General features: G+C 52.3%; 1 protein-coding gene across 3 annotated transcripts in view; it reads left to right on the top strand.

Annotated features, from left to right (window-relative positions):
- Nucleotides 1-325: 325 nt before the first annotated feature.
- The window catches only part of UBE3B (ubiquitin protein ligase E3B), a 47,883-nt gene continuing 26,381 nt past the window's right edge, over nucleotides 326-21,827 (top strand). The window contains exons 1-15 of one of the 3 annotated variants that reach the window (XM_074206111.1): nucleotides 326-443; nucleotides 2,171-2,276; nucleotides 4,135-4,305; nucleotides 4,672-4,795; nucleotides 5,133-5,192; nucleotides 6,576-6,680; nucleotides 7,243-7,339; nucleotides 9,030-9,115; nucleotides 9,824-9,906; nucleotides 10,927-11,032; nucleotides 11,760-11,880; nucleotides 14,061-14,238; nucleotides 17,161-17,333; nucleotides 18,967-19,134; nucleotides 19,985-20,156. In XM_074206111.1, coding sequence (XP_074062212.1) covers nucleotides 4,145-4,305; nucleotides 4,672-4,795; nucleotides 5,133-5,192; nucleotides 6,576-6,680; nucleotides 7,243-7,339; nucleotides 9,030-9,115; nucleotides 9,824-9,906; nucleotides 10,927-11,032; nucleotides 11,760-11,880; nucleotides 14,061-14,238; nucleotides 17,161-17,333; nucleotides 18,967-19,134; nucleotides 19,985-20,156 — 1,634 coding nt within the window. In that variant the 5' untranslated portion in view covers nucleotides 326-443; nucleotides 2,171-2,276; nucleotides 4,135-4,144. Of the gene's footprint in view, nucleotides 444-896; nucleotides 1,546-2,170; nucleotides 2,277-4,134; nucleotides 4,306-4,671; nucleotides 4,796-5,132; nucleotides 5,193-6,575; nucleotides 6,681-7,242; nucleotides 7,340-9,029; nucleotides 9,116-9,823; nucleotides 9,907-10,926; nucleotides 11,033-11,759; nucleotides 11,881-14,060; nucleotides 14,239-17,160; nucleotides 17,334-18,966; nucleotides 19,135-19,984; nucleotides 20,157-21,827 lie in introns of those variants that run through there. The other 2 variants (XM_074206112.1, XM_074206113.1) reach the window with 2 other exon arrangements.

Below are 21,827 nucleotides of genomic sequence, written 5' to 3' on the forward strand. Positions count from 1 at the left end.
AGGAAAGAGGCGGCGCAGGCGCACGGGGCCGCGCCGGGGCGGGGCGGGCAGGAAAGAGGCGGCGCAGGCGCACGGGGCCGCGCCGGGGCGGGGCGGGGCGGGCAGGAAAGAGGCGGCGCAGGCGCACGGGGCCGCGCCGGGGCGGGGCGGGCAGGAAAGAGGCGGCGCAGGCGCACGGGGCCGCGCCGGAGCGGAGGGGGCCCTTCCGCCCTGCAGGCCGCCCCCACTTCCGCTCCGGGGTGCTCCGGCTGAAGCCTCCGCCCGCTCGCTTCCGGCGGCCTCCTCGGAACGCCGGGGGCCGGCCCGCCTTCCCGGCCGGAGCGCGGAGGTGCGGACAGCCCGGGCGCAGGATGGCGGCGCGGCCTCGGCCGCTGTCCGGGGCCCGGCGCAGCGCGGGGGCATCGGGCTGAGGCGGCCCCGGCCCCGGCCCCGGCCCCGAGCGGGTAAAGGCGGCGGCGGGGACGCGCGCGGCCGGGGCGGGAGCGCGCGGGGCGGGGAGGCGCGCCGCCGGCCTTGTTGTCGTCGTCGTCGTCGTTGTTGGCGCCCGGCCTGGCGGGGCCCGGGGAAGCCGAGGCGGCCGGAGGCCCCCCACTCCCGGCCGGGCGGGGCTGAGCCCCTCTGCGCCCCGGCCCCGCCCCCCGCAGCCCCCCGCTCCCCCGGGGCTCCCCCCGGCCGCCAGCCGCATCGCGCCCTGCCCCCGGGCCGTGGCTGTCTCCGTATCAGAGACGGGGCGGGAGCAGCGGCCGAGGGCCCCCGCGCCCCGTGGATCCTCCAGGACGGGGCCGGAGCCCCGGGGGCCCCGGCCGGGTGCCACGGCCGCCCCCCGCGCAGCACCCGGCCCGACCTCGCGGCCTGGAGGAGGCCCCGGGGTCTCGGGGAGGGACGCGGCGCCGGTGCTGAGCTGCCCGCCGGGGCCTCCGCCTCTCCGGCCTTTCTCTGGAGGTGGCCGGGAGCAGAGCCCGGCGGGCCGGGGCAGCCAGGCCTGCCCGCGCTGCCCGCAGCGGCGTGTGTCCCCGACTGGAAGATGAGCGGGCAGCCACCGGGCTCTGCTGGCCCGGGAACAGGCCGAGAAGGAAGAAAGGAAGGGCGAGCTCCAAGTGTTGGTGTGCTGGTCCTGGGGCCGGGCCCCCCGGCTGGTGGGGAGGTGCTGCGGTTAGGGGGCCCCTGGGCTGGGGACCAAAGCTTCAGGAAATGTCTTCATGGCAACGGATGGGGATAGAGCCGGAGCCTGGCCTCCCTCCCAGACCCCCGGCCTTCTCTGCTGGGCAGACTTTGGCCTTTGTTCCGTGTCTCTTGAGTGTAATTTTCTCCAGTGTCAGAATGGCAGCCTGCTAGGGAGGCCTGGCTCATCTTTGTCTTCATGTCCCCCGTGCATCACACAGTATCTGAGACATAAGAGACACTTAATGAATGCTTCCTGACTGACCATGGGCAAGTCCCGGGGCCTGTATGAACCCCGCGGGCACTCCTTCAGTGGGTTGTGCCAGCATCCAATATGACAAAAATGCTATGGGAATGTGAGGGACCAGAGGCACCCTGGAGAAGGTGAGTTTCGAGTAGGCTTGGGAGTGAGAGATAAAGCTTCCATGCCTTTCAGCTCCCCTTATCCTGAGGGATGGACAGGGCTCATCCCAGGGAGGAGGCCGGTCACAGAGGGAAAGGACATGTGGTCACTTTGCAGAGCCCAGGGCTCTGCTCTCTTGCTCAGCTTCTCACAACAATTAGCTGCTTCAGCAGTTCCATTCTGAAAGATATGAACATGAGGGAGATGTCGAGGCTTTCTCATCTTCTGAAAATCCTCCTCATTTTATTTCCTTCACTCTGCTCTGCCATCCCTCCAAGTACAGAACACTCATCCTTGGATGTACAGAACACTCATCCTTAGATGGGCAGTTTTCTTATGTCTCCTCCCACTAGACATAGTGAAACATAGAGAGACGAAGTCGCTAGTTTCACGTCAGGTCACTGGTAAATGAGAGAGTAAAATTTGAATCCAGGTCTTTTCCCACTGAACCATGTACTTTCTACCTCCAGGAGTTAGGGGGAGGAGGGGAAAGGGACTCAGTAAATCTCAAAGCCATGTAGATATGGGAATTCTTGGTTAGAAAACAATGCCTCGTTAATTGAATTCATCCAGTCATCTGCAGTTTTTCCCCTCTGGTTTCTTTAGTCTAAGAAGACAGGATCCTAATCAAATGAGATGCTGCCTTAAGTCTCAAGTCCAGTGCTTGATCTAATGATCATCTGGTCTTTCTACAAGAAAAGCAAATCCTCAGGTGAGTCTTACACATTCTCCTTCACTGCTGGAAAAAGCCAGTCATTAAAAGGGAGCTGGGTGTGGGATTGCCTGGCCAACTTGGCCAGGTTTTAGCTGTCCTCTCCCATAGAAGGCAGGCTTCAATTCACTGCAGCCTCAGTGAGCAGAGGTTTTTGTTTCAATCCACAAGATGAGGAAATAGAGAGAATAGCATGAAACCTTTTTTCAAGGTAAATTAGAATCAGGTGATGCCTCGTCCTTCTAATGTGGATTCAATTCAAAGCAAAGGCAGAGGCTCCTTATTTGACCACTGAGATGATTGCAGAAGGGGAGCCCCCTTGGTTCTGTTCTCGACAAATTCAGCTTGCATTTCTATTTGGATTTTTCTTTAAGTGAGTAAAATGACAGAACTAGAAAAGTCACGTAAAGAAGTGGATCCTGATGAATAGATGAGGAATACACAGCTGCCCAGATTGCAGTCTGAGGACCTGAGTTCAGATCTTCCTTGATTTGTCACTCCCTGAGGCCCCAGGTTCCCCATAGAAGGATCTGAGCCTACTTCCAGCCAGGGCCTTCCTTGGCACTTGTTGGCTTTGTCTCCGTGCTTTTCTTTGGTATAGGAAAAGGGGGGAGGGGAGGAGGGGGAGGAAAAAGTGTGTTGTTTAAAAATTAAAGAAGGCATCAGTAAGGCATGATGAAAATAAAATAACGTAAACTTGACTCAGAGAAACAGAAAAGAGCGCGTTTGGGCCAGGCTTCCTCCCTGCTTGGTTGCCCTTCCCAGGCCCTGTTAACAGGGGCTGCCCTTTGTGTGCATTGTGGTGGGTGGCCAAATTTACTAGAATCTAAAGAACTGACCGTCCCCTTGGAAGCTGTGCTGCTATCATTGGCCTGGCTCTTCATGAGCTACAGTGACAACTCACTTTGAGATTTATGGTAGCCTTGGGATGCTCGGTGATACAAGTATGGCCCCCATTTTACAGATGGAGAAGGTAAGACTCAGAATTGATAAGGGGCTTAAAAGTGGCTGAGGTGGGATTAGAACTCAGACCTCTACTGCTCAATCTACTGCACCAGATTGACTCTGTAGCCTTTGAATAAACCCCTGCTTATCTGGAAGAACATTGGGCTACTGTGGGCTTAGGGGTCCTTGGATGGGGTCACTGTGGAGTGGTGCAGTCAGGAGGACTAGTTCGAATGCTACCTCTGGCACTTGGCTGCTTGTGGTGCTGGTGGACTCAAGGGTTGAGCTCTTGGACATCCCTTTCCTCCTCTGTATATGGCGTCAGAGATGGGCTCGATGGCCGGTGAAGGCCCCCTGCTCTGAGGCTGTGATCTTCAGACCCTTTTCCAATTCAATTATCTGATGTGTTCAGGTCAGGAAGACTGACATAAGACTTAGAGCTGGCTGGGAACCTAGAAACCAGCTGGCCCGAGCCCCTCCCCCTTAAATGGGAGCCTGTACCCACCCAGCTCAGATTCCACCAAACTGTTCCTTCCCTCCATGCTTGAGCTCATTGTTGTCAGCTGGACATCCTTTTATTTGGGTCTTGATCTCTGATTTCATTAATGTGGGACTCCCAGTGTGGAAACACCCACCCTCCCATGGCCCAAGCATTGCTTCGGTTGGGAGGCGAGCCCAGCTCCCCCTCCTGTCCTTCAGCTGCATCATGCTGTGTGTGCAAGGGTCAAAGGTGGGCTGTAGCCAGTCTGACTCCACCTAGGCCTGGGCCCTGGACACCATCAGGCTGGCTCCCAGCATTCTCTGCCCTCCAGCTTCTTGGCTTCCCACTATTCCAGGCCCTGCCCTGCTCCAGCCACCTCACTTGGCCACAGTCTGTGACAATGCATTTTGTTTCCATTTTGGTTCATGAAAGGTTTGCAATAATGTTCGGCACATCCCAGTCATCCCGAGCACAATTCCTGGACAAAGCACGGCAGGCCAGGGAAGAGCGGCGGGGGCAGAAGGAGAAAGAGCGGGCTGCTGTGCAGATACAGGCCCTGGTCCGCGGCTTTGTTTGTAGATGTCGCCTACAGACAGACATTAGGTGGGTGCCAAATTGTCAACAACCTCTGCCCAGGCCCTCCCAGGAGGACAGGCTGCTCTTGATTTCCCTGCCTCCACCCAAATCCCTTATGGAGCTTGACTGTCAACCCTGAGCCTTTTCAAGTGATGCCTGGGAAGTGGGTCCTACCCAGTGTAGGCTTCTATCAGGATCTAGCCTCTGGGTGATGAACTCTTAGCCCCCAACACTACCAAAATTCACTGCCCAAGCTAGAGAGAAGGGGTGATCTGCCTCCATGGAAGGCCTGCCTTTGGCAGCAAACCTCAGACTGCAAGGAAAGTCCCCAGGTGTCTCTGGCTGGCGATGGCAGACTGTGGTTAAACCTCCTCTTTCTTCTTCCTTTTCTAGGAAAGAGATTGATGATTTTTTTGACAGCGTTGACTCAACTGGAACCAATAAAAAAAGTGCACTTTCTCTTTTTAAGATTGCCCGGAAGCTGTTGTTCATTTTCAGAGCTAGAGAGGATGAATTGGTAAGGAGCCCTTCCTCCTGCGTGAGCTAGCCATGGGCTGCCCTGCCATACCTGGGAACCATGACCTTCTCTTGGCCATCGGGCAGCAAGGACTCGTTGAAGGCCTGCCCTGTCCCTCTCCCTGGTACCAGCCTTTTGAACTGGCTAGGGCAAAACCCAACATTGGGCTACCCTTGTTTGGCAACTTGGAGGCCCAGGAAGGAACTGATCTGCCACCTTGTCGATAGCAATTCTGTAGCTTTGCATTGTTAGGAACTAAGATTTACTTAGTGTGGGGATGGTAAGACATCCTTCCTAATCCCAGGAGTTCATAACCTGTTCTGCTGATTCTTTCCAGAGGTTTGGAATGCTGTGTCGTTGCATCCTTAGCAGCATGGAAGCTGAGAATGAACCTAAGGTGAGTGGGACCCCAACATTCCTCTGGCCCATGGACTTCTCTTTCCAATAACCCAAGGAGTCAGCCACTGTGATGCTGTTAAAGGATTATAGAAGTTGTACTTGAACTCATTTTCTTCTGGAGACCCCTGCCACTGTGGGATCCCGGACAGATCCCTATCCTGTTCTGGGCCTCAGTTTGATTCAGAGGGTCTCTGAAGACCCTCCCAGCTGAGGTACCTCATACCTATGTGATTGTCTCAGATCAGTGATTTTAGAGTTGGGAGGGACCTCAGTAATCCTTTAACCTAACCCCCTGTTTCTGTTGTCAACAAAGATGAGTCCCAAAAGAAAAGAGAATTGCCCTAATATCATTTTTGCAGACAAAGAAACTGTGGCTTTAAGAGAGCATCGGGAGTGGCTAGGTGGCGCAGTGGATAGAGCACCGGCCCGGGAATCAGGAGTCCCTGAGTTCAAATCCAGCCTCAGACACTTCATAATTACCTAGCTATTGGGGTGGCTAGGTGGCGCACTGGATAAAGCACTAGCTCTGGAGTCAGGAGTACCTGGGTTCAAATCCAGTCTCAGACACTTAATAATGACCTACTTTGTGGCCTTGGGGAAGCCACTTAACACCATTGCCTTGCAAAAACTGAAAAAAGAGAGAGAGAGAAAGAGAAGCCCATGGGCCCTGGTCCCAAGCAGCCCGGGCCTCCTGAGTCCAAACCCAGGACTATTCCCCCTATTTTGTCCAGGGCTGGGGGAAGAGTGAGAGAGAGACAGGACATTGTTGTCTTGTTCTTTGGGGGTTTCCTTCTGATTGGACTGTGAATACTCGTGAAAGCTTGATGATCCTCACTTCCTTCAGGGCTGTGTTTTGTTTTATTTGACCTCAAATGGAACCTGAGATAAGCAGGACCAAGTGCTTTTTAGGTGTCTCCCCAAGAGGCCATTCCCAGAGTAAGAACTCTATCCATTGGCTCAGAAACTTATTTAGAAGAAGCTGAACATCGTTCTCTTTAGGAATAGCAGTATAGAAATACAAATAAGGAAAGAAGGATTCTGGAGTTTCCTGACTCTGGAGGCAGGATGGGTCAGTGGATAGACCCCTAAAGCTGGAGCTGGGAGGAGCTGGGATCAGATCCAATCTCAGATGCCTTCCAACTGTGTGGCCATGGGCAGGGCCCTTCCTGTTGGACCCCATCTGAGATATAGGGATGGCCTTCCTTGGCATACCCTTCCTCCAAGGCTATCTATCTATAAATATCTTGTCCTTCCTCTTCCGGTCTCAATCTCCAGAAAGGCAGAGACCACCCTGGGCCCTTTCCCTCGGAGGCTGGTCAGTGCTGGGGCCTTGGGGCACTGCTACTGGCAGTGGCGTCATTTGACCCACTTGTGCTCCCAGGTGTGGTACGTGTCCCTGGCTCTTTCCAAAGATCTCACTCTCCTCTGGATCAAGCAAATCAAAGACATCTTGTGGATTTGCTGCAAGTATCTGAAGTACCTCAAGGTAAGGGGACTTGTCTTTCCCACTTAACACATTTGAGTTCTGTGCTTGTAAAACTCCCAGACACTGATAGTCCTATAGGGTCTAAAGAGCAGCAGGGTGACCCCGAGGGTGGTGGTGGTGGGGGGGGAGATCAGGAAACTGTTCCAGGATCCACTGTGGAGACCCTCAGTCAGCATTAGCTCTGAGGCTACTCATCTCTCTGGTTGGGTCATTGGAACATGCCGTGGCCTGGGATATGGTCTGAGACCCACCATGACAAGAAAGTGACCCTGAGTTCTCAAAGGCCCAAAGCTAACAGAACTTGTCCTTTGAACTGTCTGTATTGGGACTGGGGAGGGGGGAGCATGAGATTCCCCCCACAGACCTGGGAGAGCCATGGAGACCTTGCACAGCAAGTATCCTGTGCTCAGTAGACATCTTAGAAATGGGGAACCAGCCCTGGTCTTAAAAAGATGAAGGGCCTGCTTCATTGGCAGTTCTGAGTTCAGGAGGCCCAACTAACCAGTGACTGATGACCTGGACAAGAGCCGCTCCTTAATACAGTTGCTTCTTTTGTCCCCAGCCTGACATCTTACAAGACTCTAAACTCATCTCTCTGTACCTCACCCTCCTTGTTAACTTCACAGACACATCAACGTGGAAAATTGTCCGAGGAAAAGGTAGGGGGCGGGGAGAATGAGTGAGTGTGTGAGTGAGTGAGACCTGGAGATGAGAAATCCTCTATCCAAACCAAACCCTCAATCCCATTTACAAGCATGAAGCCAGGGGCAGCTAGGTGGCATGGTGGAAGGAGCACCAGCCCTGGAGTCAGGAGGACCTGAATTCAAATTCGGCCTCAGACTCTTAATAATTACCTAGTTGTGTGACCTTGGGCACAAATGTGTTAACCCCATTGCCTTGCAAAAACCTAAAAAAAAAAAGTTCATACAAGCTTGAAGCCATTCTTCAAATGAACTGTCATCTGTAGGACTTGTAAGAAGTGCTCTATCTTGAGGCGGCTAGATGGCACAGTGGATAGAGCACTGGCCCTGGAGTCAGGAGTACCTGAGTTCAAATCCAGTCTCAGACACTTAATAATTACTGCTGTGTGGCCTTGGGCAAGCCACTTAACCCCATTGTCTTGCAAAAAAAAAGCGTTCTATCTCTAGCTAGGTTTCAGTGTTAGGAGACCCTTCCTGAGGTAGAATGGGGGCGGGGGCTGCTGAGGAGCTCATGGACTCCACATCCCTCCCTGGGGCAGATGCCAGAAGCCCAGTAGGAAATCCCCTTTGCCTTTTTTGTTGGGTGATTTTCTCTGACTCGGCCTGCTATAAATACCGTCAGGGACCTTCCTTGCTCACCTAGTCCCCCTCCCAGACCCAGAGAGTTGAGAGGTGTACCTAGCATCCTCCAGGGAGTAATCAGCAGGTCTGTCTTATTCTTGCCATCCTCTTCTGCCTCAAGACATTCTAAGAAACGTTGGCCTTATAGAGAGTAGTAAGAAATTGCAGAGCAGCAAAGAATTCTATTTGGGCTGAGAGATGGCATTGCCTGGCTTTGGAGGGGTCTCTTACCCTAGCATCTCTCTGACTCCCTCCTCCCCCTGTCTTGAACAGAGCAGTCTCCTGTCCAAATCAACCCAAAAGGGAACATGAAGGCATTAAAGAGTCTTCCATTTCTCCTGGACATGAGGCCAGGACTTATTTTTGTTGCTTTTATAAACGAAGTGGTAAAAACGACCCCAGATTGAGAGTCACAGATCTCAGCTTGCTCCTTGCCTCTGCCCTGTAGAGCATGCAAAGTTGGCAGAGACTTGAGACCATCTTGCTACCCCCCCCTCCAACCATGATTCCCTAATAACTGACCATTAGGCTTCGGGTCAGAGACCCCCAGGGAAGTCTTGTGAGAGACAGCCCAGTCATTTGTGGGCAGTATGAGCGTGGACTCCTTGATCTCCCCATTAGGCCAAGAGCACCCATATACACTCTCACCCCTAGAGCCCTTCACAGACTTGACGGCACCTGCCATGTCTTCTTACACTCAGCTCTGAACCCACTTCTGCCCACCTTTTGATGGCCTGGACTCAACAGTTCTAGCTTCACAATTGGCATCCAGCCTTGAACATACTACAGCAAGTGTGTTCCAGCCAGGGCACCCAGAGGACTATGGGATTCTCCCTTGCATCCTCCTGGAAACCTTGCTTTTCCTTCACTGCTTCACATTGCTCATGATTCACATAGAGCCTTCAAAGACCACCTTCCATCCCCTTGAAAACCTCTAGAGCTTCCTCAGCCTTCTTGGTCCACCTAGATCTACCTGAGGGGAATCATGTGGGACTTGAGGTTTTTCTTAACTCTGCTCTTCTTTTAGGGGAGTCTCTTCGGCCGACCATGAACCATCTCTGTGCAAATATAATGGGACACCTCAATCAGAATGGATTGTATTCTGTTCTACAGGTAGGTTGGTCCTCTGGTGTGCCCTGAACTACTGGGGCTTGGGCCTCTGGGGTGGAAGTGGGTGTCCTGGGAGTTTCACTGGTGGGACCAGATTTTAGCCAGAGAACCTTCAACTACCCAGCTCCTTGTTTCCTTCTCCTCAGCCTGTTTGACATTCATGTTTAAGGTGGGTAGGGGGAGGGCTTTCTCATTGAATGAATACACTCCCCCCACTCACCTGTTGAAGCCTGAAGTCGGTTCTGTACAGGGCTCCTGCTCCCTTTGCTGGAGTCTTGGGGAGCCCCCTTCTTGTGATTCCAAGTTAGTTAGGCAAGCACCCAATTTGTTTCCATCTAATTCTGTGACCCTGACATAGACCTGCTCCATGTTTTGGTCTTGTGCTTTGGATTGGGGGGGGGGGGATGGGGTGTGTCAGACTAGAGAATGAGGGGAGAGGAAGAAAATGTGCTTGGGGGAAGAGGAAGCCTGGCCAGCCTGGGTATAGGTGGGCAAGGGGGGAGGTCCAGGCAAGTCAGCCCAGGGAGGGTGATTAGCAGCTGCCTTCCCCCCGAGAACCCTGAATCCTCCTGAAGATCTGTAGAATGCTCTTAGATCCTATCTCTTTGGTAGTTTCTTTTATCAGTGGATCCTGCTGATCTTGGGTGCTCTTTGGAGAGCTTTCAGTGCCCTCCCCTCCACCCCTCTTGACAAAGGGCGTTTTTCTTTCAGATCCTGTTAAGAAATGGCCTGGCGAGGTCCAGACCATCCTTGACCAGAGGCATGTTAGCGGCAGCCTTTACTCTGGCTTCCCGGTGAGTCATCCTCAAGGCGCAGTCCCAGGGCCTGGGGAGGCCACCCTTCAGGAGGCTTTCCCTCAGCCCTGTCCAACAGGCCAGTCTGGAAGAGCTGCTCTGGGCCAAGACTGGGACACCTCATCATCAGGAAGGAATCTTGGCCATCAACTCTCCCCCCTTAGAGGGGAGGCCACCCAGCTAGGAGATGGCAGCCAGGGTACCCAGACCCAGGTCTTGAGCTCCAGTCCCCTCCTTTATTCATTGCAGTAACCCCCCATCCCCTTCATTTTGAACATTGCCCTTCTGAAGCTTTATCTGCTTCTGATAATAAATCATTACATTAACAGAGTGCTTTAAGTTTTACAAAACACTTTATAAATATCCCACTTTATCTTTATAATACCCTTGAGAAATGGGCGCTGCTAGGATTTCTATTTTCCAGGTAGAGACAGATAAAGTGACTTCTCCAGGGTCACTACCCTTGTGGAGGTAAGATGACAGGAAGAAGCAATCCAAGTGAACCTTCTTAGTTGAGGCAAATGTCTGGGTTCAGCCCTTTCTCTCTATGATTTGTGAGGACTGGCCAGACACCAGGGACTCATTCCGGTCTCAGATGTCCCAGAGCAAGAGGGGCCACTTGTCAGGAATGTTCTAGAGAAAACTCCACCCTGCCCTCCTGAATCAGTGGGATGGGGTTGGGTAGTGTTTGGGAGAACATTCTGAGCCTCCCAGGTTTGCTGGAGGATTGGTCCCAAATGAGTTTGAATGGAGTTGTTGATGGGACTAGAAATGCCACATTCACACCATTATTGGCACTCACTGCCCCCTGGACACACACCACATTTGGAAAGTGCCACGTCTGCTTGGCACCCCAGCCCCGGGGTCCCTGGTCATTTCCCCTGGCATGTGTGACTCACACTGATGCTTTTCCAAGGAGGTGATCCCCATGGGAGGGAGAAGTGGTTGTGACCAGGTGGGATCCCCCCCCCCCAAACCGGGTGCCAGGAAGAGAATGCTGAGGTCTCTGTTTGTGTCCAGGCCTGTGATTGCTGCTCACTTTTCGGACAATCTCTTACGGCCATTCCTCATCCATATTATGTCGGTGCCTGCCTTTGTGGCACATCTCAGCATGCTGGCCCCAAAGGTGAGTGACCCCCATCATCTCCTGGACTTTGTACCGAGTGGAAACGAACTTGGTTTTCATTCTGCAGCCTGTCTCTTGGTTTTCTTTCCCTTGTATTTACACAAAAGCCAGCCTTCCTCTCCTTCCTCTCTGTGTAATTCGTCCCCCAGAAGGTTAAGAGGCTATTCCCTCAGCCACCCTGACCCATGGTAAGCTGCCAGGCCCCTTTTAAATGTCAAGCCCCTCAAGGCACAGTGGGCTGCCAGGGGAGGCCACAGGCTTCCCCCAGCTGTTAGGTGACTTTGCTGAAGGTTGTTGTGAAAGTGTTCTTGTTTAGGAAGGATTTAGACTAGACAGCCTCTCTGGGCCCTTCCAGTCATGGGATTCTGGGATGCTTTTTCATGCTGTGATCTCAGCCACCCTCCCTGCCTCCATTTTCATAGCCCTTGGGAATTGGTTCTGCTTTCTCTAGGCATTGCTGGGCTGCCCCCAGCCCTGCTTGGTGAACCCCCAGACTAGGCTTTTGTCTAGTGCCCCTGAGCTTTGTGGTGGGCAGGTGGGCCAGGGGGTCTTTCTTCAGAGCTTCATTGCCTGTTCTTTTGATGGATGTTCACTTAAGTTAGAAAATCCTTTCACATGAAGAAGTTGCCACTGTTGGTTGACCTATTTTATTTTCTTCAAATGTGAAACCTCTTCCTGGACCTTTCAGTGCCTCAGTTTTTACTGGTAGTGCTTTTCTCCCTGACAGCGCCTCGTCGTGCTAGAATATCATGACTTTCTGCGTAAATTCATTCTATTTCTGAGTCGCAAGGATCAATGTGTGGACGTCTGTGAGTGCTTGGAAGGGAGCCACACTCTCTGTTTACTGGGTGAGTGCCAGGGACCAGAGTTGGCACGTTTTCTGGGCACACAAGAAAGTGGTCAGGATCGGGGCGGCTAGGTGGCGCAGTGGGGGTGGCTAGGTGGTGTGGTGGACAGAGCACCGGCCTTGGAGTCAGGAGTACCTGGATTCAAATCCCACCTCAGACACTTAATAATTACCTAGCCATATGGCCTTGGGCAAGCCACTTAACCCCATTGCCTTGAAAAATCAAAAAAAAAAAGTGGTCAGGATCACTGAATTTTCATGAAGGAAATGGGAGAGTACCATTTCACAGATAGAAACTGAGGCTGAGAGAAATGAAATGACTAGCCCAGGGTTGCAGCCTTAGGAAGTCTCTGAGGGCAACATTCCTCACCCACCCTAGCCAGGTAGATGCTAGAGATACAAAGACAAAAAGGCCTTTGAGACTTTGTCCCTGCCTTCTCCTGGTACTGGTGACAGTGTTTGTCCTTTGTTTTTGAAGAAGACCACTACATCAGAGAGGTGATACCATGAGAAGCATGTGAATTGGATTTGAGTGAGGGACCATCAGCCTCACTTTTTCCTCCAAATCTATCTGAGTCCGGTGGCCAGATATGGATCAGGACAACTGGAGATGGCCCTGGATGTGAGGCAGTCAGGCTTAAGTGACTTGCCCAAGGTCACACAGCCAGTAAGCAGCAAGTGTCTGACCAGATTTGAACTCAGTCCTCCTGACTCCAAGGCCAGTGCTCTATCCACTCTGCCACCAAGAGCATGGACAGAGAGAATTGATAACAATACATCCAGAGTTGAGACTACCGTATTTCACCCTCTGAGGGCATCAAGTACCCAAGGAGGATTAGGAAAGATCCCTGGGGGAGGGGGCCCCAGAACTGTCCTTGGGAAGAAGCTTGGGGTTCTCACAGGCAGATAGGGCAGCCTGTGCAGAGAAGTAGCCATGGAAGAAGGGATGTCATGGATGGGGCAGTGAAGTGATCACTTTGACTAGAATATCGAGGAATGAGGAGAGAAAGCAGGTTAGGGGGCTGGATCCAGATAAGAAGGACTTGACGCATCTCACAGAGAAGTAGTGAGCCCCCAAGCGTAACCACTCCTGTTGGGACTGTCAGTTTGACATCTCTGTGGAGGGTAGAGTTCTGGTGCCTGCATATAGGGAGATCGGGGGCTCCTGCAGTCCTCTAAAGGAGAAGTGATGAGGGACTTGTGGTAGGAAGATAGTCCAGGGAGTGACTGAGATTTAGAAAGTGTTTGGACAGAGAGACTGAGGGAGAGGAAAGAGGTGACAATGCCCCCAAAGTTTGGAAGCTGGGGGGTTGGCAGGTTGCTGCTGCCTTCAAATGAACTTGGGGACATTTGGAAGAAGAGTGGGTTTTGATGGCGAGGTTTGCCTTTGGACACATTGAGTCAGAAATGCCTGTGAGACACCCAGAAGGAGACGTCTAATAGAAATAGTAATAAAGGATTAGAGATCATTGACTAGCTGTATTAGATTTAGGATCTAACTTCTTTGAGATGATCATTGTACTTGTGGGAGCAGGGGAGATCACAGCACTGGACCCAGAAATGGCTGGTGATCCAGCAAAGATCACTGATAACAAAAGCAGTTAAGCAGGGAAGAAGAGCCTTAACTGGGAGCATGGTCACGAAGCCCAGGGAGGAGAGAAGAGTGGCGAGTGTTGACCAGTGTCCCAAACTGTTGAGGGGTCGAGAAAAGGCTGCTGACTTTAGCCGTCCCCAGTTCAGAACCCTGTCCTTGCCACGCTGCTCCTGAGGGGGGTCTTTCTTTCAAAGGCCCCTCTACCTAAGATTCTGATTTTTGAACAAATAAGTAATTGATGTGCGTTTTGAAAAATAGGAAATATTGTATCACTGTATGATGGTGTCTTTTCTGTGGATATTGGAAATGAGTAGGAAGGACAAAGTGCCTAGGGAAGAGCTTCAGATTTACCCCCAGCTCATCTCAAGGGATGAAACATTGGGCCTCTGCCAGAAGGGGAATTCATTGAGGCCTTTTCTTGGGTCTTCCCGAGCTGGGGTTGCTGTGGGACCCCCAACCCTTGTCTGACCAGAGTGGGTTTTAGTCTGTCCTGGGAGGAGAGCGCTAAGGTTCCACTGCTTTCTGGGCCGCTGCCCATTCTTGTTTCAGAGGGTATCCAAACTACATCTTTCTCCCTTTCGTTCCAGGCAACATCATCCACCTGGGTTATCTGACAAGTCGAGTGTTGGAGGAGGAGACCAAGCATTTTGTGAAGGTGCTCATTGAGATGCTTTCCTACTGCCAGCAGTATGTGTCACTGAAGAGGTCAAACCTGACGCACTGGCACCCTGTTCTGGGCTGGTTCTCCCAATCAGTGGACTATGGGTGAGTGCCAACCATCAAAGTAGTAGGCCAGTTTGACCAGGCCATAGTGGGCAAGGAGGGAAGGAGGGTCTGATGTGGCCTAGGATGTGGCTTGGAGCCTTGGGGTGAAGAGTTTATATTTGATTGTTGAGGGTCAGAAGGGGTTCCTGGGGTTCCTTGTGACAGGGATGATGTGGCAGACCTCGGCTTGAGGAAAATCCCTTTGGCTGATGAATGAGGATGGATTGGAGATGGGGAGGCTTCCGTCATCAGGGCCAGTGAGAAAGTCACAGGAGAGATGGGTGTAGAGGAAGAGGGACCCGAAGGTACTGCATGATCCTAGGAGACCAGGCTCCAGAATCCTCTGGTCTCAGAGAGTTGCCATGGGGTCACATGGCCTGGACAGGTCAGAGCCAGGCACCTTGGTCTTTCTGACTTGCTGCCTCTCCTAAAAGAGTTAAGGGTTTATTTAGTGCTTCTTGTGTGCTAGGGCCTGGCCTAAAAGCTGGGAAGCGAAAGGAAAGATAGACCCTGTGCTCAAGGAGCTTACACTCTAATGGCGGTAGACAGTGTGTCAAAGGGACTTGGGGGGCGCAGAGGGCGGCTGAGGGGGCCATATAGGGCTCAACTTAGAAAGGTGCAAGTGATACAGGTTAAGGGACAAAGGGATGTGAGAAGAGAGAACAGTGCAGAATTGGACCAGTCAGCTCTGCAGTTGAGACAGGGAAGAGAGAAAGGCCAGAGCAGAGTAGGGGGAATGGCCTGAGTAGCTGCTGTCTCTGGGTGGCCAGAAGAGGCCTAGGAGGAATGAGGGCCTGGAGAGGAAGGGCAGTGTCGCTCCTGTCTGTTGCTTCTCCAGCCTTCGGCTGGGGCTCCATACATGGTCAACATTTAGCCGATGCTTTGTGGAGAGGTTTGGAGTGGATCCATGACTAGAACAAATTCCCTGATCATTAGAGAAGACAGGCTTATTGAAAGCTTCAGTCTTGGAGCAGATCAGCGGCACGTGAGTGTGCAAGTGACAGGGAAATAGAGGCAGCGTGGGGCTGCTTCCTGAGGAGAGGCACAGATTGTAGCAATTGGGAGGTGGTGGCGTCTCTGTGCCTGCCTTGGCCAGGCATCCCAGGGGGTGTTGGGTTCAGTTCAGGAAGAACATTGATAGGTGGGAGAAGTCAGCACAGTGAGGGGCCTTCAAAGACCCAAGGATGTGTTTAGCAAGGCACCAGGTGCTGTTTGGAGGCGCTGGGGTGTTAGGGAAGAGATGGCCTCATTCCACAGGTCCCTGGGACCTGAGCAGGAGTGGTGGATGGAAGCTCTGAAGGAGTTGGTTGAGACTGGGCAAGAAACCCAACCAAAGGTGGGAAGGGCTGCCTGGGGGGTGGGTCTTTAAGCAGAAACCTGGTGACTCACTCTTGTTAGGTACGTCCGGTGGAATCTTTGTGAGTCAGGGGCAGACTCAAGGTCTCTTCCAGCTCTCAGATTTTGTGTGTCTTTGTTGACCACCATGTTTGGGGGCATTTCTGCCTTTGTGGACGAAGACTTCAAGAGGTGGGGCAATGAGGCAGTAGAAAGCAGTGCCTGTGAATGAGTGGACAGACCCTAGACCTCTAGGGGAGCCTTGAAGAAGCCAGAGAAGAACTGGGCACCAGGCAGGGAAGGCTCTGGGTCTTGAAGGGATAGTGGGTCCAAATGCATGGCAGAGGAGGTATGCTAGAGCTAAGCTGTAGAGCATAGGGCTGATGGAAGGGCTTGGAGCAGGGTGAGATCCAGGCTGCGGCATCCAGGTGAGAGCACAGGGAAGGGAGCCTGGAAGAAGGAAGGCCAATGAGCAACACTCCAGGAGGACAGGGATGTCATCTTATCCAAGCTATGTTATTGTCTGCGCTCTGTAGAAAGTATATGTTCGGGGCGGCTAGGTGGCACAGTGGATAAAGCACCGGCCCTGGAGTCAGGAGGACCTGGGTTCAAATTTGGTCTCAGACACTTAATAATAATTACCTAGCCGTGGGGCCTTGGGCAAGCCACTTAACCCCATTTGCCTTGCCAGAATCTTAAAAAAAAAAAAATGTATACGTTCCATGACCTTGTGTTGAAGGAAAGAACTAATGGAGGGATGGACACGGGTGGTCATGGAAGTCTGGACCAGGCTGGTAATTAGAGTGAAGCAAATGGAGATGGGTGGTTGGAGCCCTCCTGTAAACTCTCTCTTGTGACTACTGGCTTGTGGCTGTTTTCCACTTGGCTGGAGACATGCAATTTGGGGGTTGCCTCCATTGCCTCTAGTTAGAAAGAAGAAATACTGTTTGTAGCTCCTAATGTTATGACCAAAGGAAAGGCCTCCAGGAGTGAGGGAGGGTGGCCACAATGAGTCTATCGACTGGTGAAGGGAAGGAGGTGGGTCCTTACCTTCTGAGCTGAGGGCCTGCCGCTGCTGGGGTCCCACAAAGGGATTAGGACTGACCAGCTCTGAGGCCCATCTGGAAGGGGCTGGAGGAGTGAAGGGATCAGAAGCCAGGGGAGAACAAGGACACCAGGTACTGGGGTCTGGAAGTGGGGGGCAGAGCTGCCTGTGCCTATGGCTGGATCCAGTGCCATCTGTGGAGGTAGATAGAGCCGGGCAGCAGACAGAACATTCATTAAGGATTTATTGACTACATACGGGAACTGAGCTGAGAGTTGGGAATACAAATACAAGGATCTGAGGCAGTCTCTACTTCCCTCATGGAGTTTGCTTTCCTCGGGGGGACCCAGCACAGGTCAGGGAGAGGAGGCCTGGTGGTGGTCCAGGCCCAGGTGCAAGGGGTTGAAAGCTGAGCTGGGAGAGAAGCACAGGACCAGAGAGGGGCCAGGGGCCAGAGGAGCATCTCCAGGCAGAGCAGCCTGATCAGAGGGGGAGAAGTCCACCTCGAACGTGACCTCGATCCTCTTCTTCCTCTCTTCTAGTCTGAATGAATCGATGCCTTTGCTCACCAAACAGCTGCAGTACTTGTGGGGGGTGAGGATCATCCGTATCCTTTTCAAAGACATCCTGAGCAAGAAGCTGCTGGAGAATCCTGAGGCCAGTCATGCAGTCGCCATGCCCTCAACTTCCCCACCCAATAGCCTTCCCGTGAAGAGTGAGTGAGGGTGTGCCAGGGGTGCCCCCTCACGTGCCGTGAGCCACTGCCCAGGGCCCAGGGCCCAGCACCTTCCTGCCCTCTCAGGGCATCTGGCGGATGGAGCCAGGCCCCAGAGAACACAGACCCCCCCCCCCCCCCCCCCCGCGTTTATATGTCTGGATGTGCATGGACACTCACTGAAGGTGGCTCTGGTGGGGCAGGGGGTGCCATGGGTGGGGGGTGACTCCACATCACGAAGGCAGGAGGTGTTTCAAATTTCCACATCACTCTTTTGTCTGTTAACAGAAGCTATTGAGGAGTGGTTTGTCCCTTGCACCTCCCTTATCTGTCTGTCTTCCACTCGGCTCATCCGTGGCCAGATCCTTCCTGGGAGGTGGGGCCAGAGCTTCTCCCCAGCAGCCTTACTTGGGAGAACTGAACCCCTGTGTCCCTGCCCAGGACCCTTGAGTAGAATTGTAGAAGTTCCCAAGTGCTTGGCCGAAAGTGCCACAGGAATGGTGGCCGCCAGTGGTTGTTATTCAGACCCGGCTGAGCCGTGTCTGTGAAACTCCTGGAAAGGTGCTAATCCTCCTGGAGAGACTCCCTGACCCACAAGCAGCTTGTTGCTTTTTGAGGCCTTGGGCCTCCTTTGAAAAACCTGTGTGGTCCACGTGGACCTCAAATGATGGAATCTTCAACCCATGGAACGGGGGGTATCAGGGCTGGGAGGAGCCTGAGAGATCCTCTAGTTTAGAGAGTGACATTGAAACCCCAGAAGGGGCAGAGGGCTCCCCTTAGGCATGGCCTCAGCCTAGAGTCTTGGTTTTCTGCTTGCCCATGGTGGTCACAATGGCTGAAATCACACTTTATGACTAAAGTAAAATTGACTCAACAGGTTGGATTCTGGATGTTAAAATGGAGAGTTAAGAGCATTCTGCCCTGCGTGGGCCAGGCCGCTCTGATAGGAAAGAAATAAAGTCACAAAGCTATTTATTTTGGGGGCTTGTCATGCAGTGGGAAGTGCTGGCCTTGCAGCTCAGGCCTGGGCTCAGCCCTTGGCATGTCCCCGTGGTGCTTGGAGATAGCCCAGGCCTGCTTTCCTGTCACCTCCCCCTCTCACCTCAGCTCTGTTGAGTGCCCCACCTTACATAGGTTCCCACCCCAGTTGGGTTTTACATTTGTTCCCCCATTGGCTGGACTCCATCCCGGTCTTTGGCTCAGCTCCAGCCCATAGCATCCATATGAACTCCCCTGGACCAGGTCTCTGGACACGTCAGTCCTGGAGATGACATAGGTTTGGGGAGCCCGTGCTGGGCTTGAGAAGAGGAGGACAGGGTCCTCTATCTCCTCAGCCCTTTGGAGTGCAATCATGCACCCGTCTCACAAATTGTGGTTGGTTCTAGAATAACATGAATGGCTCTGCCTCCAGGGCGGTCTCAGAATAGAAACTCCCAGGGGCCTTAGAGAAGCCAGGAGAACCCCATGATGTCTAGGGAAGGAAGCCCACAGTGCAGTGCAGCAGTGGCTTTCAGAAGAGCCACTTTAACCTGAACCCTAAATTCGCCTTCACCCCAACATGTAGACCCTACTGCTCCTTTGTTGGGAGAGGGCTGCTTTCCTGCCCTCAGCCCAGCCCCTTCCCTTCTACCAGGTCTCTTCAAGCGTGCGTTCCAGAAGTCCTCATCAGTGAGGAACATCCTCAAGCCCATCGGCGGGAAGCGTGTAGACTCTCCTGAAGTTCAGAAGGTCTGCAGTGTCTGTGTGCTCTACCAGACTGCGCTGACCACCCTCACCCAGATCCGGCTGCAGATCCTCACAGGTTGTGGTCCCGGGCTCCTCCGCCCCCCTTTCACAATCTCTCTACGCCCTGTCTTAGAGAACATGCCTCATCTCAACTCAGAGCAGCAGCCTTCTGCAGGAAGTGGAGTGGTCAACCCATTATCTAATGGGAGGCATATTTCCTAAATCCTTCTAGTTTTGTTCTGGTGCCTGTTCTGTGCCTGATTCCAGTCTTCTGTCTGTTCCCATGAAACAATCTGGTTCCTGGCTTCAGAACCATGGGATCCAATGGAAGAGGGCTAGGTTGGGAGTCAGAGACCCTGGGTTCAAATCTAGTTCTGTCATTGACACTGTGACCTTTAGCCAGGACTTTGGACCTCTGGGCCTCAGTTTTCTTGATTGTAAAATGGGAGGATTGTACTTGATGACTTCTCCAGTTCCCTCTGACCCTGAATTGAGGATCCTGAGGGTCTAGCTGTGCAGAGGGACTTTGTCTGAGATGCACAAGAGCCTTTTTCTTTCCTTATAGTGGTTTGAAAGAAATGTAAATCAGGGAGATACCTGATCAAACTGTCCCAAAGGCCATGGCCCCTTCCTGCAGGGTTCATTGCCATGGTGGGCTGGGACCAGATTTCCAGTCATGCCTCTCTCCCCCCTCCTTCCTGGTTTCGGGGCGGGGGCCAGGGTCATCCCAGTGTCTGTCCTGGCAACAACCTTTGAAACCTTGTAGGAAGGAATGGGGACAACTGGACTTAAATCTGTGATTGTAGGATGGCGTCTGCCCCTCTGCAGCCAAGTGCTCACTGACTCCTCTCCTGTCCCCACACTTGGTAGGGCAGTAGAAGAGAAGGGTGGGATCCCGACTTTAGGTTTTCTCTCTGCTTTTCCAGGCCTCACTTACCTAGATGACCTCCTGCCCAAATTGTGGGCATTTATCTGTGAGCTAGGACCTCAGGGGGGCTTAAAGCTCTTCCTGGAGTGTCTCAACAGTGACAATGAGGACTCCAAACGGCTGCTGGCCATGCTGACCTTATTCTGCGACTGTTCCCGACACCTCATCACGTAGGTGACTTCCCCCATCGGGGGCCTGCTTTCCTTGGCACAGGTCCTTTGTCTGAGGGCTGAAAGAAGGGAAAAGGTTGTCTTGAGGCCTGAGGACTAGCTTGGACTGGGTCTGAGCATTAGAGGATCTCAGGTCAGGAGGGAGCTTGGAGAATTGGTCTCCCAGTATCCCTTGGGAGCTGCCATCCTGATTTTCCTCGAAGATGTCCCCTGAGTGAGAGCTTGTCCCCCAGGAGGAGATCCTTGCCCTAGTGAAGGGTCTTTTGTTAGATCAAATCTAGCAACCTGCCTCATGGCATCTTATATTTCTATCGTTTGGTAGGACGGAACAGGTTTCATTGTCCTCTGGGGGTAGCCCTTAAGCTCTTTGAAAAGAGCCATCTTTTTCCCACTCAAAGCTTCTCTTCTCCAGGCCAATTTCCCCCAGTCCTTTAGTCAGTCCTTAGCTTTCCCGCAAGCAAGAACAGTATCCCCTCCCCCCCCCACCCCGTCCCAGGTATCCTTTGCAGTCCAACCAGAACTGGGGGTAGTAAGGCCATCAATGACCTAATTAAAAGGTACCATTTTTACCGTAATAGCTTTCAGAACTGCTGCTTCGCCATCCTTCCTTCAACCTGCATGGATTTGGGAGGGGGGGTTTCTTTTAAATTTTTAGTCTTGCTGGTATATGAATAGACATAGAGTCTAACAGTTCTTTTTTATTTCATCTCAGTTGTGCTCGTTTAGTTTTTATTTTCAGCATTTAATTCTTTTTCCCTTTTTTGATCAAGTGTGCTAGTGGTTTATCAATTTTCCTAAGCCTTTTCAAAAGCCCACCTCCTATCTCATACATGTGGATTGATGTTTTTAAAAAAACTAACCATGGGGCCAGCTAGGTGGCACAGTGGATAGAGCACTGGCCCTGGAGGTAGGAGGTTCTGAGTTCAAATCCGGCCTCAGATACTTAATGATTGTCTAGCTGTGTGACCTTGGGCACGTCATTTAACTCCATTGACGTGCAGCAAAAAAACAAAACTAACCATTTGTTTTCTCTCCCTCTCATCTCACTACATTCCCTTCCCCACTAAAATGGAAAGCAGTCAGCCTGCTTATCATTTTGGTAGTTGACATCAAACTGGGGGGGGATAGTTAACAGGGTTGATGACAGAATCCAAAAGATTTTGGGCCTTGATTAACACTGAGATGATAATATTTATGCAGGTTCACTGAGTGCTTTACAGATAACTCATTTGAACCTCACAGACCTTGGAGATGGGTCTTTTATTGTCCCCATTTTATAGATAAGGAAACTGAGGCAGGTAAAGCTGAAGTGATTTGCCCAGGTTCACAGACCTAGGAAATGTCCAAGGCTGGGTTTGAACTCAGGTCTTCAAGACTCCAGATCCAGTACCTTTGTCCGCTGGGCTACCAGCTGCCTGTGTCTAATGAGATGAAATTTAGTGGTGGTAAATGTAAAGTCTTGTGCTTTGGTTCCAAAAAAACTTCATAAGTATAAAGTGGAGATGACTTCATTCTGAAAAATATGAGAGGCTTTTATGGACTCAAGGTCAGCCTGAGTCGGCAATGAATGATGGTTGTCCTCTCTCTCCCACCTCCTCCTTCCCCAGCTTAAGAAAGAAATCACTTAGGGGCAGCTAGGATCTCAGTGGATAGAGCACTGGCTCTGGAGTC

The sequence above is a fragment of the Macrotis lagotis genome, chromosome X (assembly GCF_037893015.1).
Source record: "Macrotis lagotis isolate mMagLag1 chromosome X, bilby.v1.9.chrom.fasta, whole genome shotgun sequence".
Classification (NCBI taxonomy): Eukaryota; Metazoa; Chordata; class Mammalia; order Peramelemorphia; family Peramelidae; genus Macrotis; species Macrotis lagotis.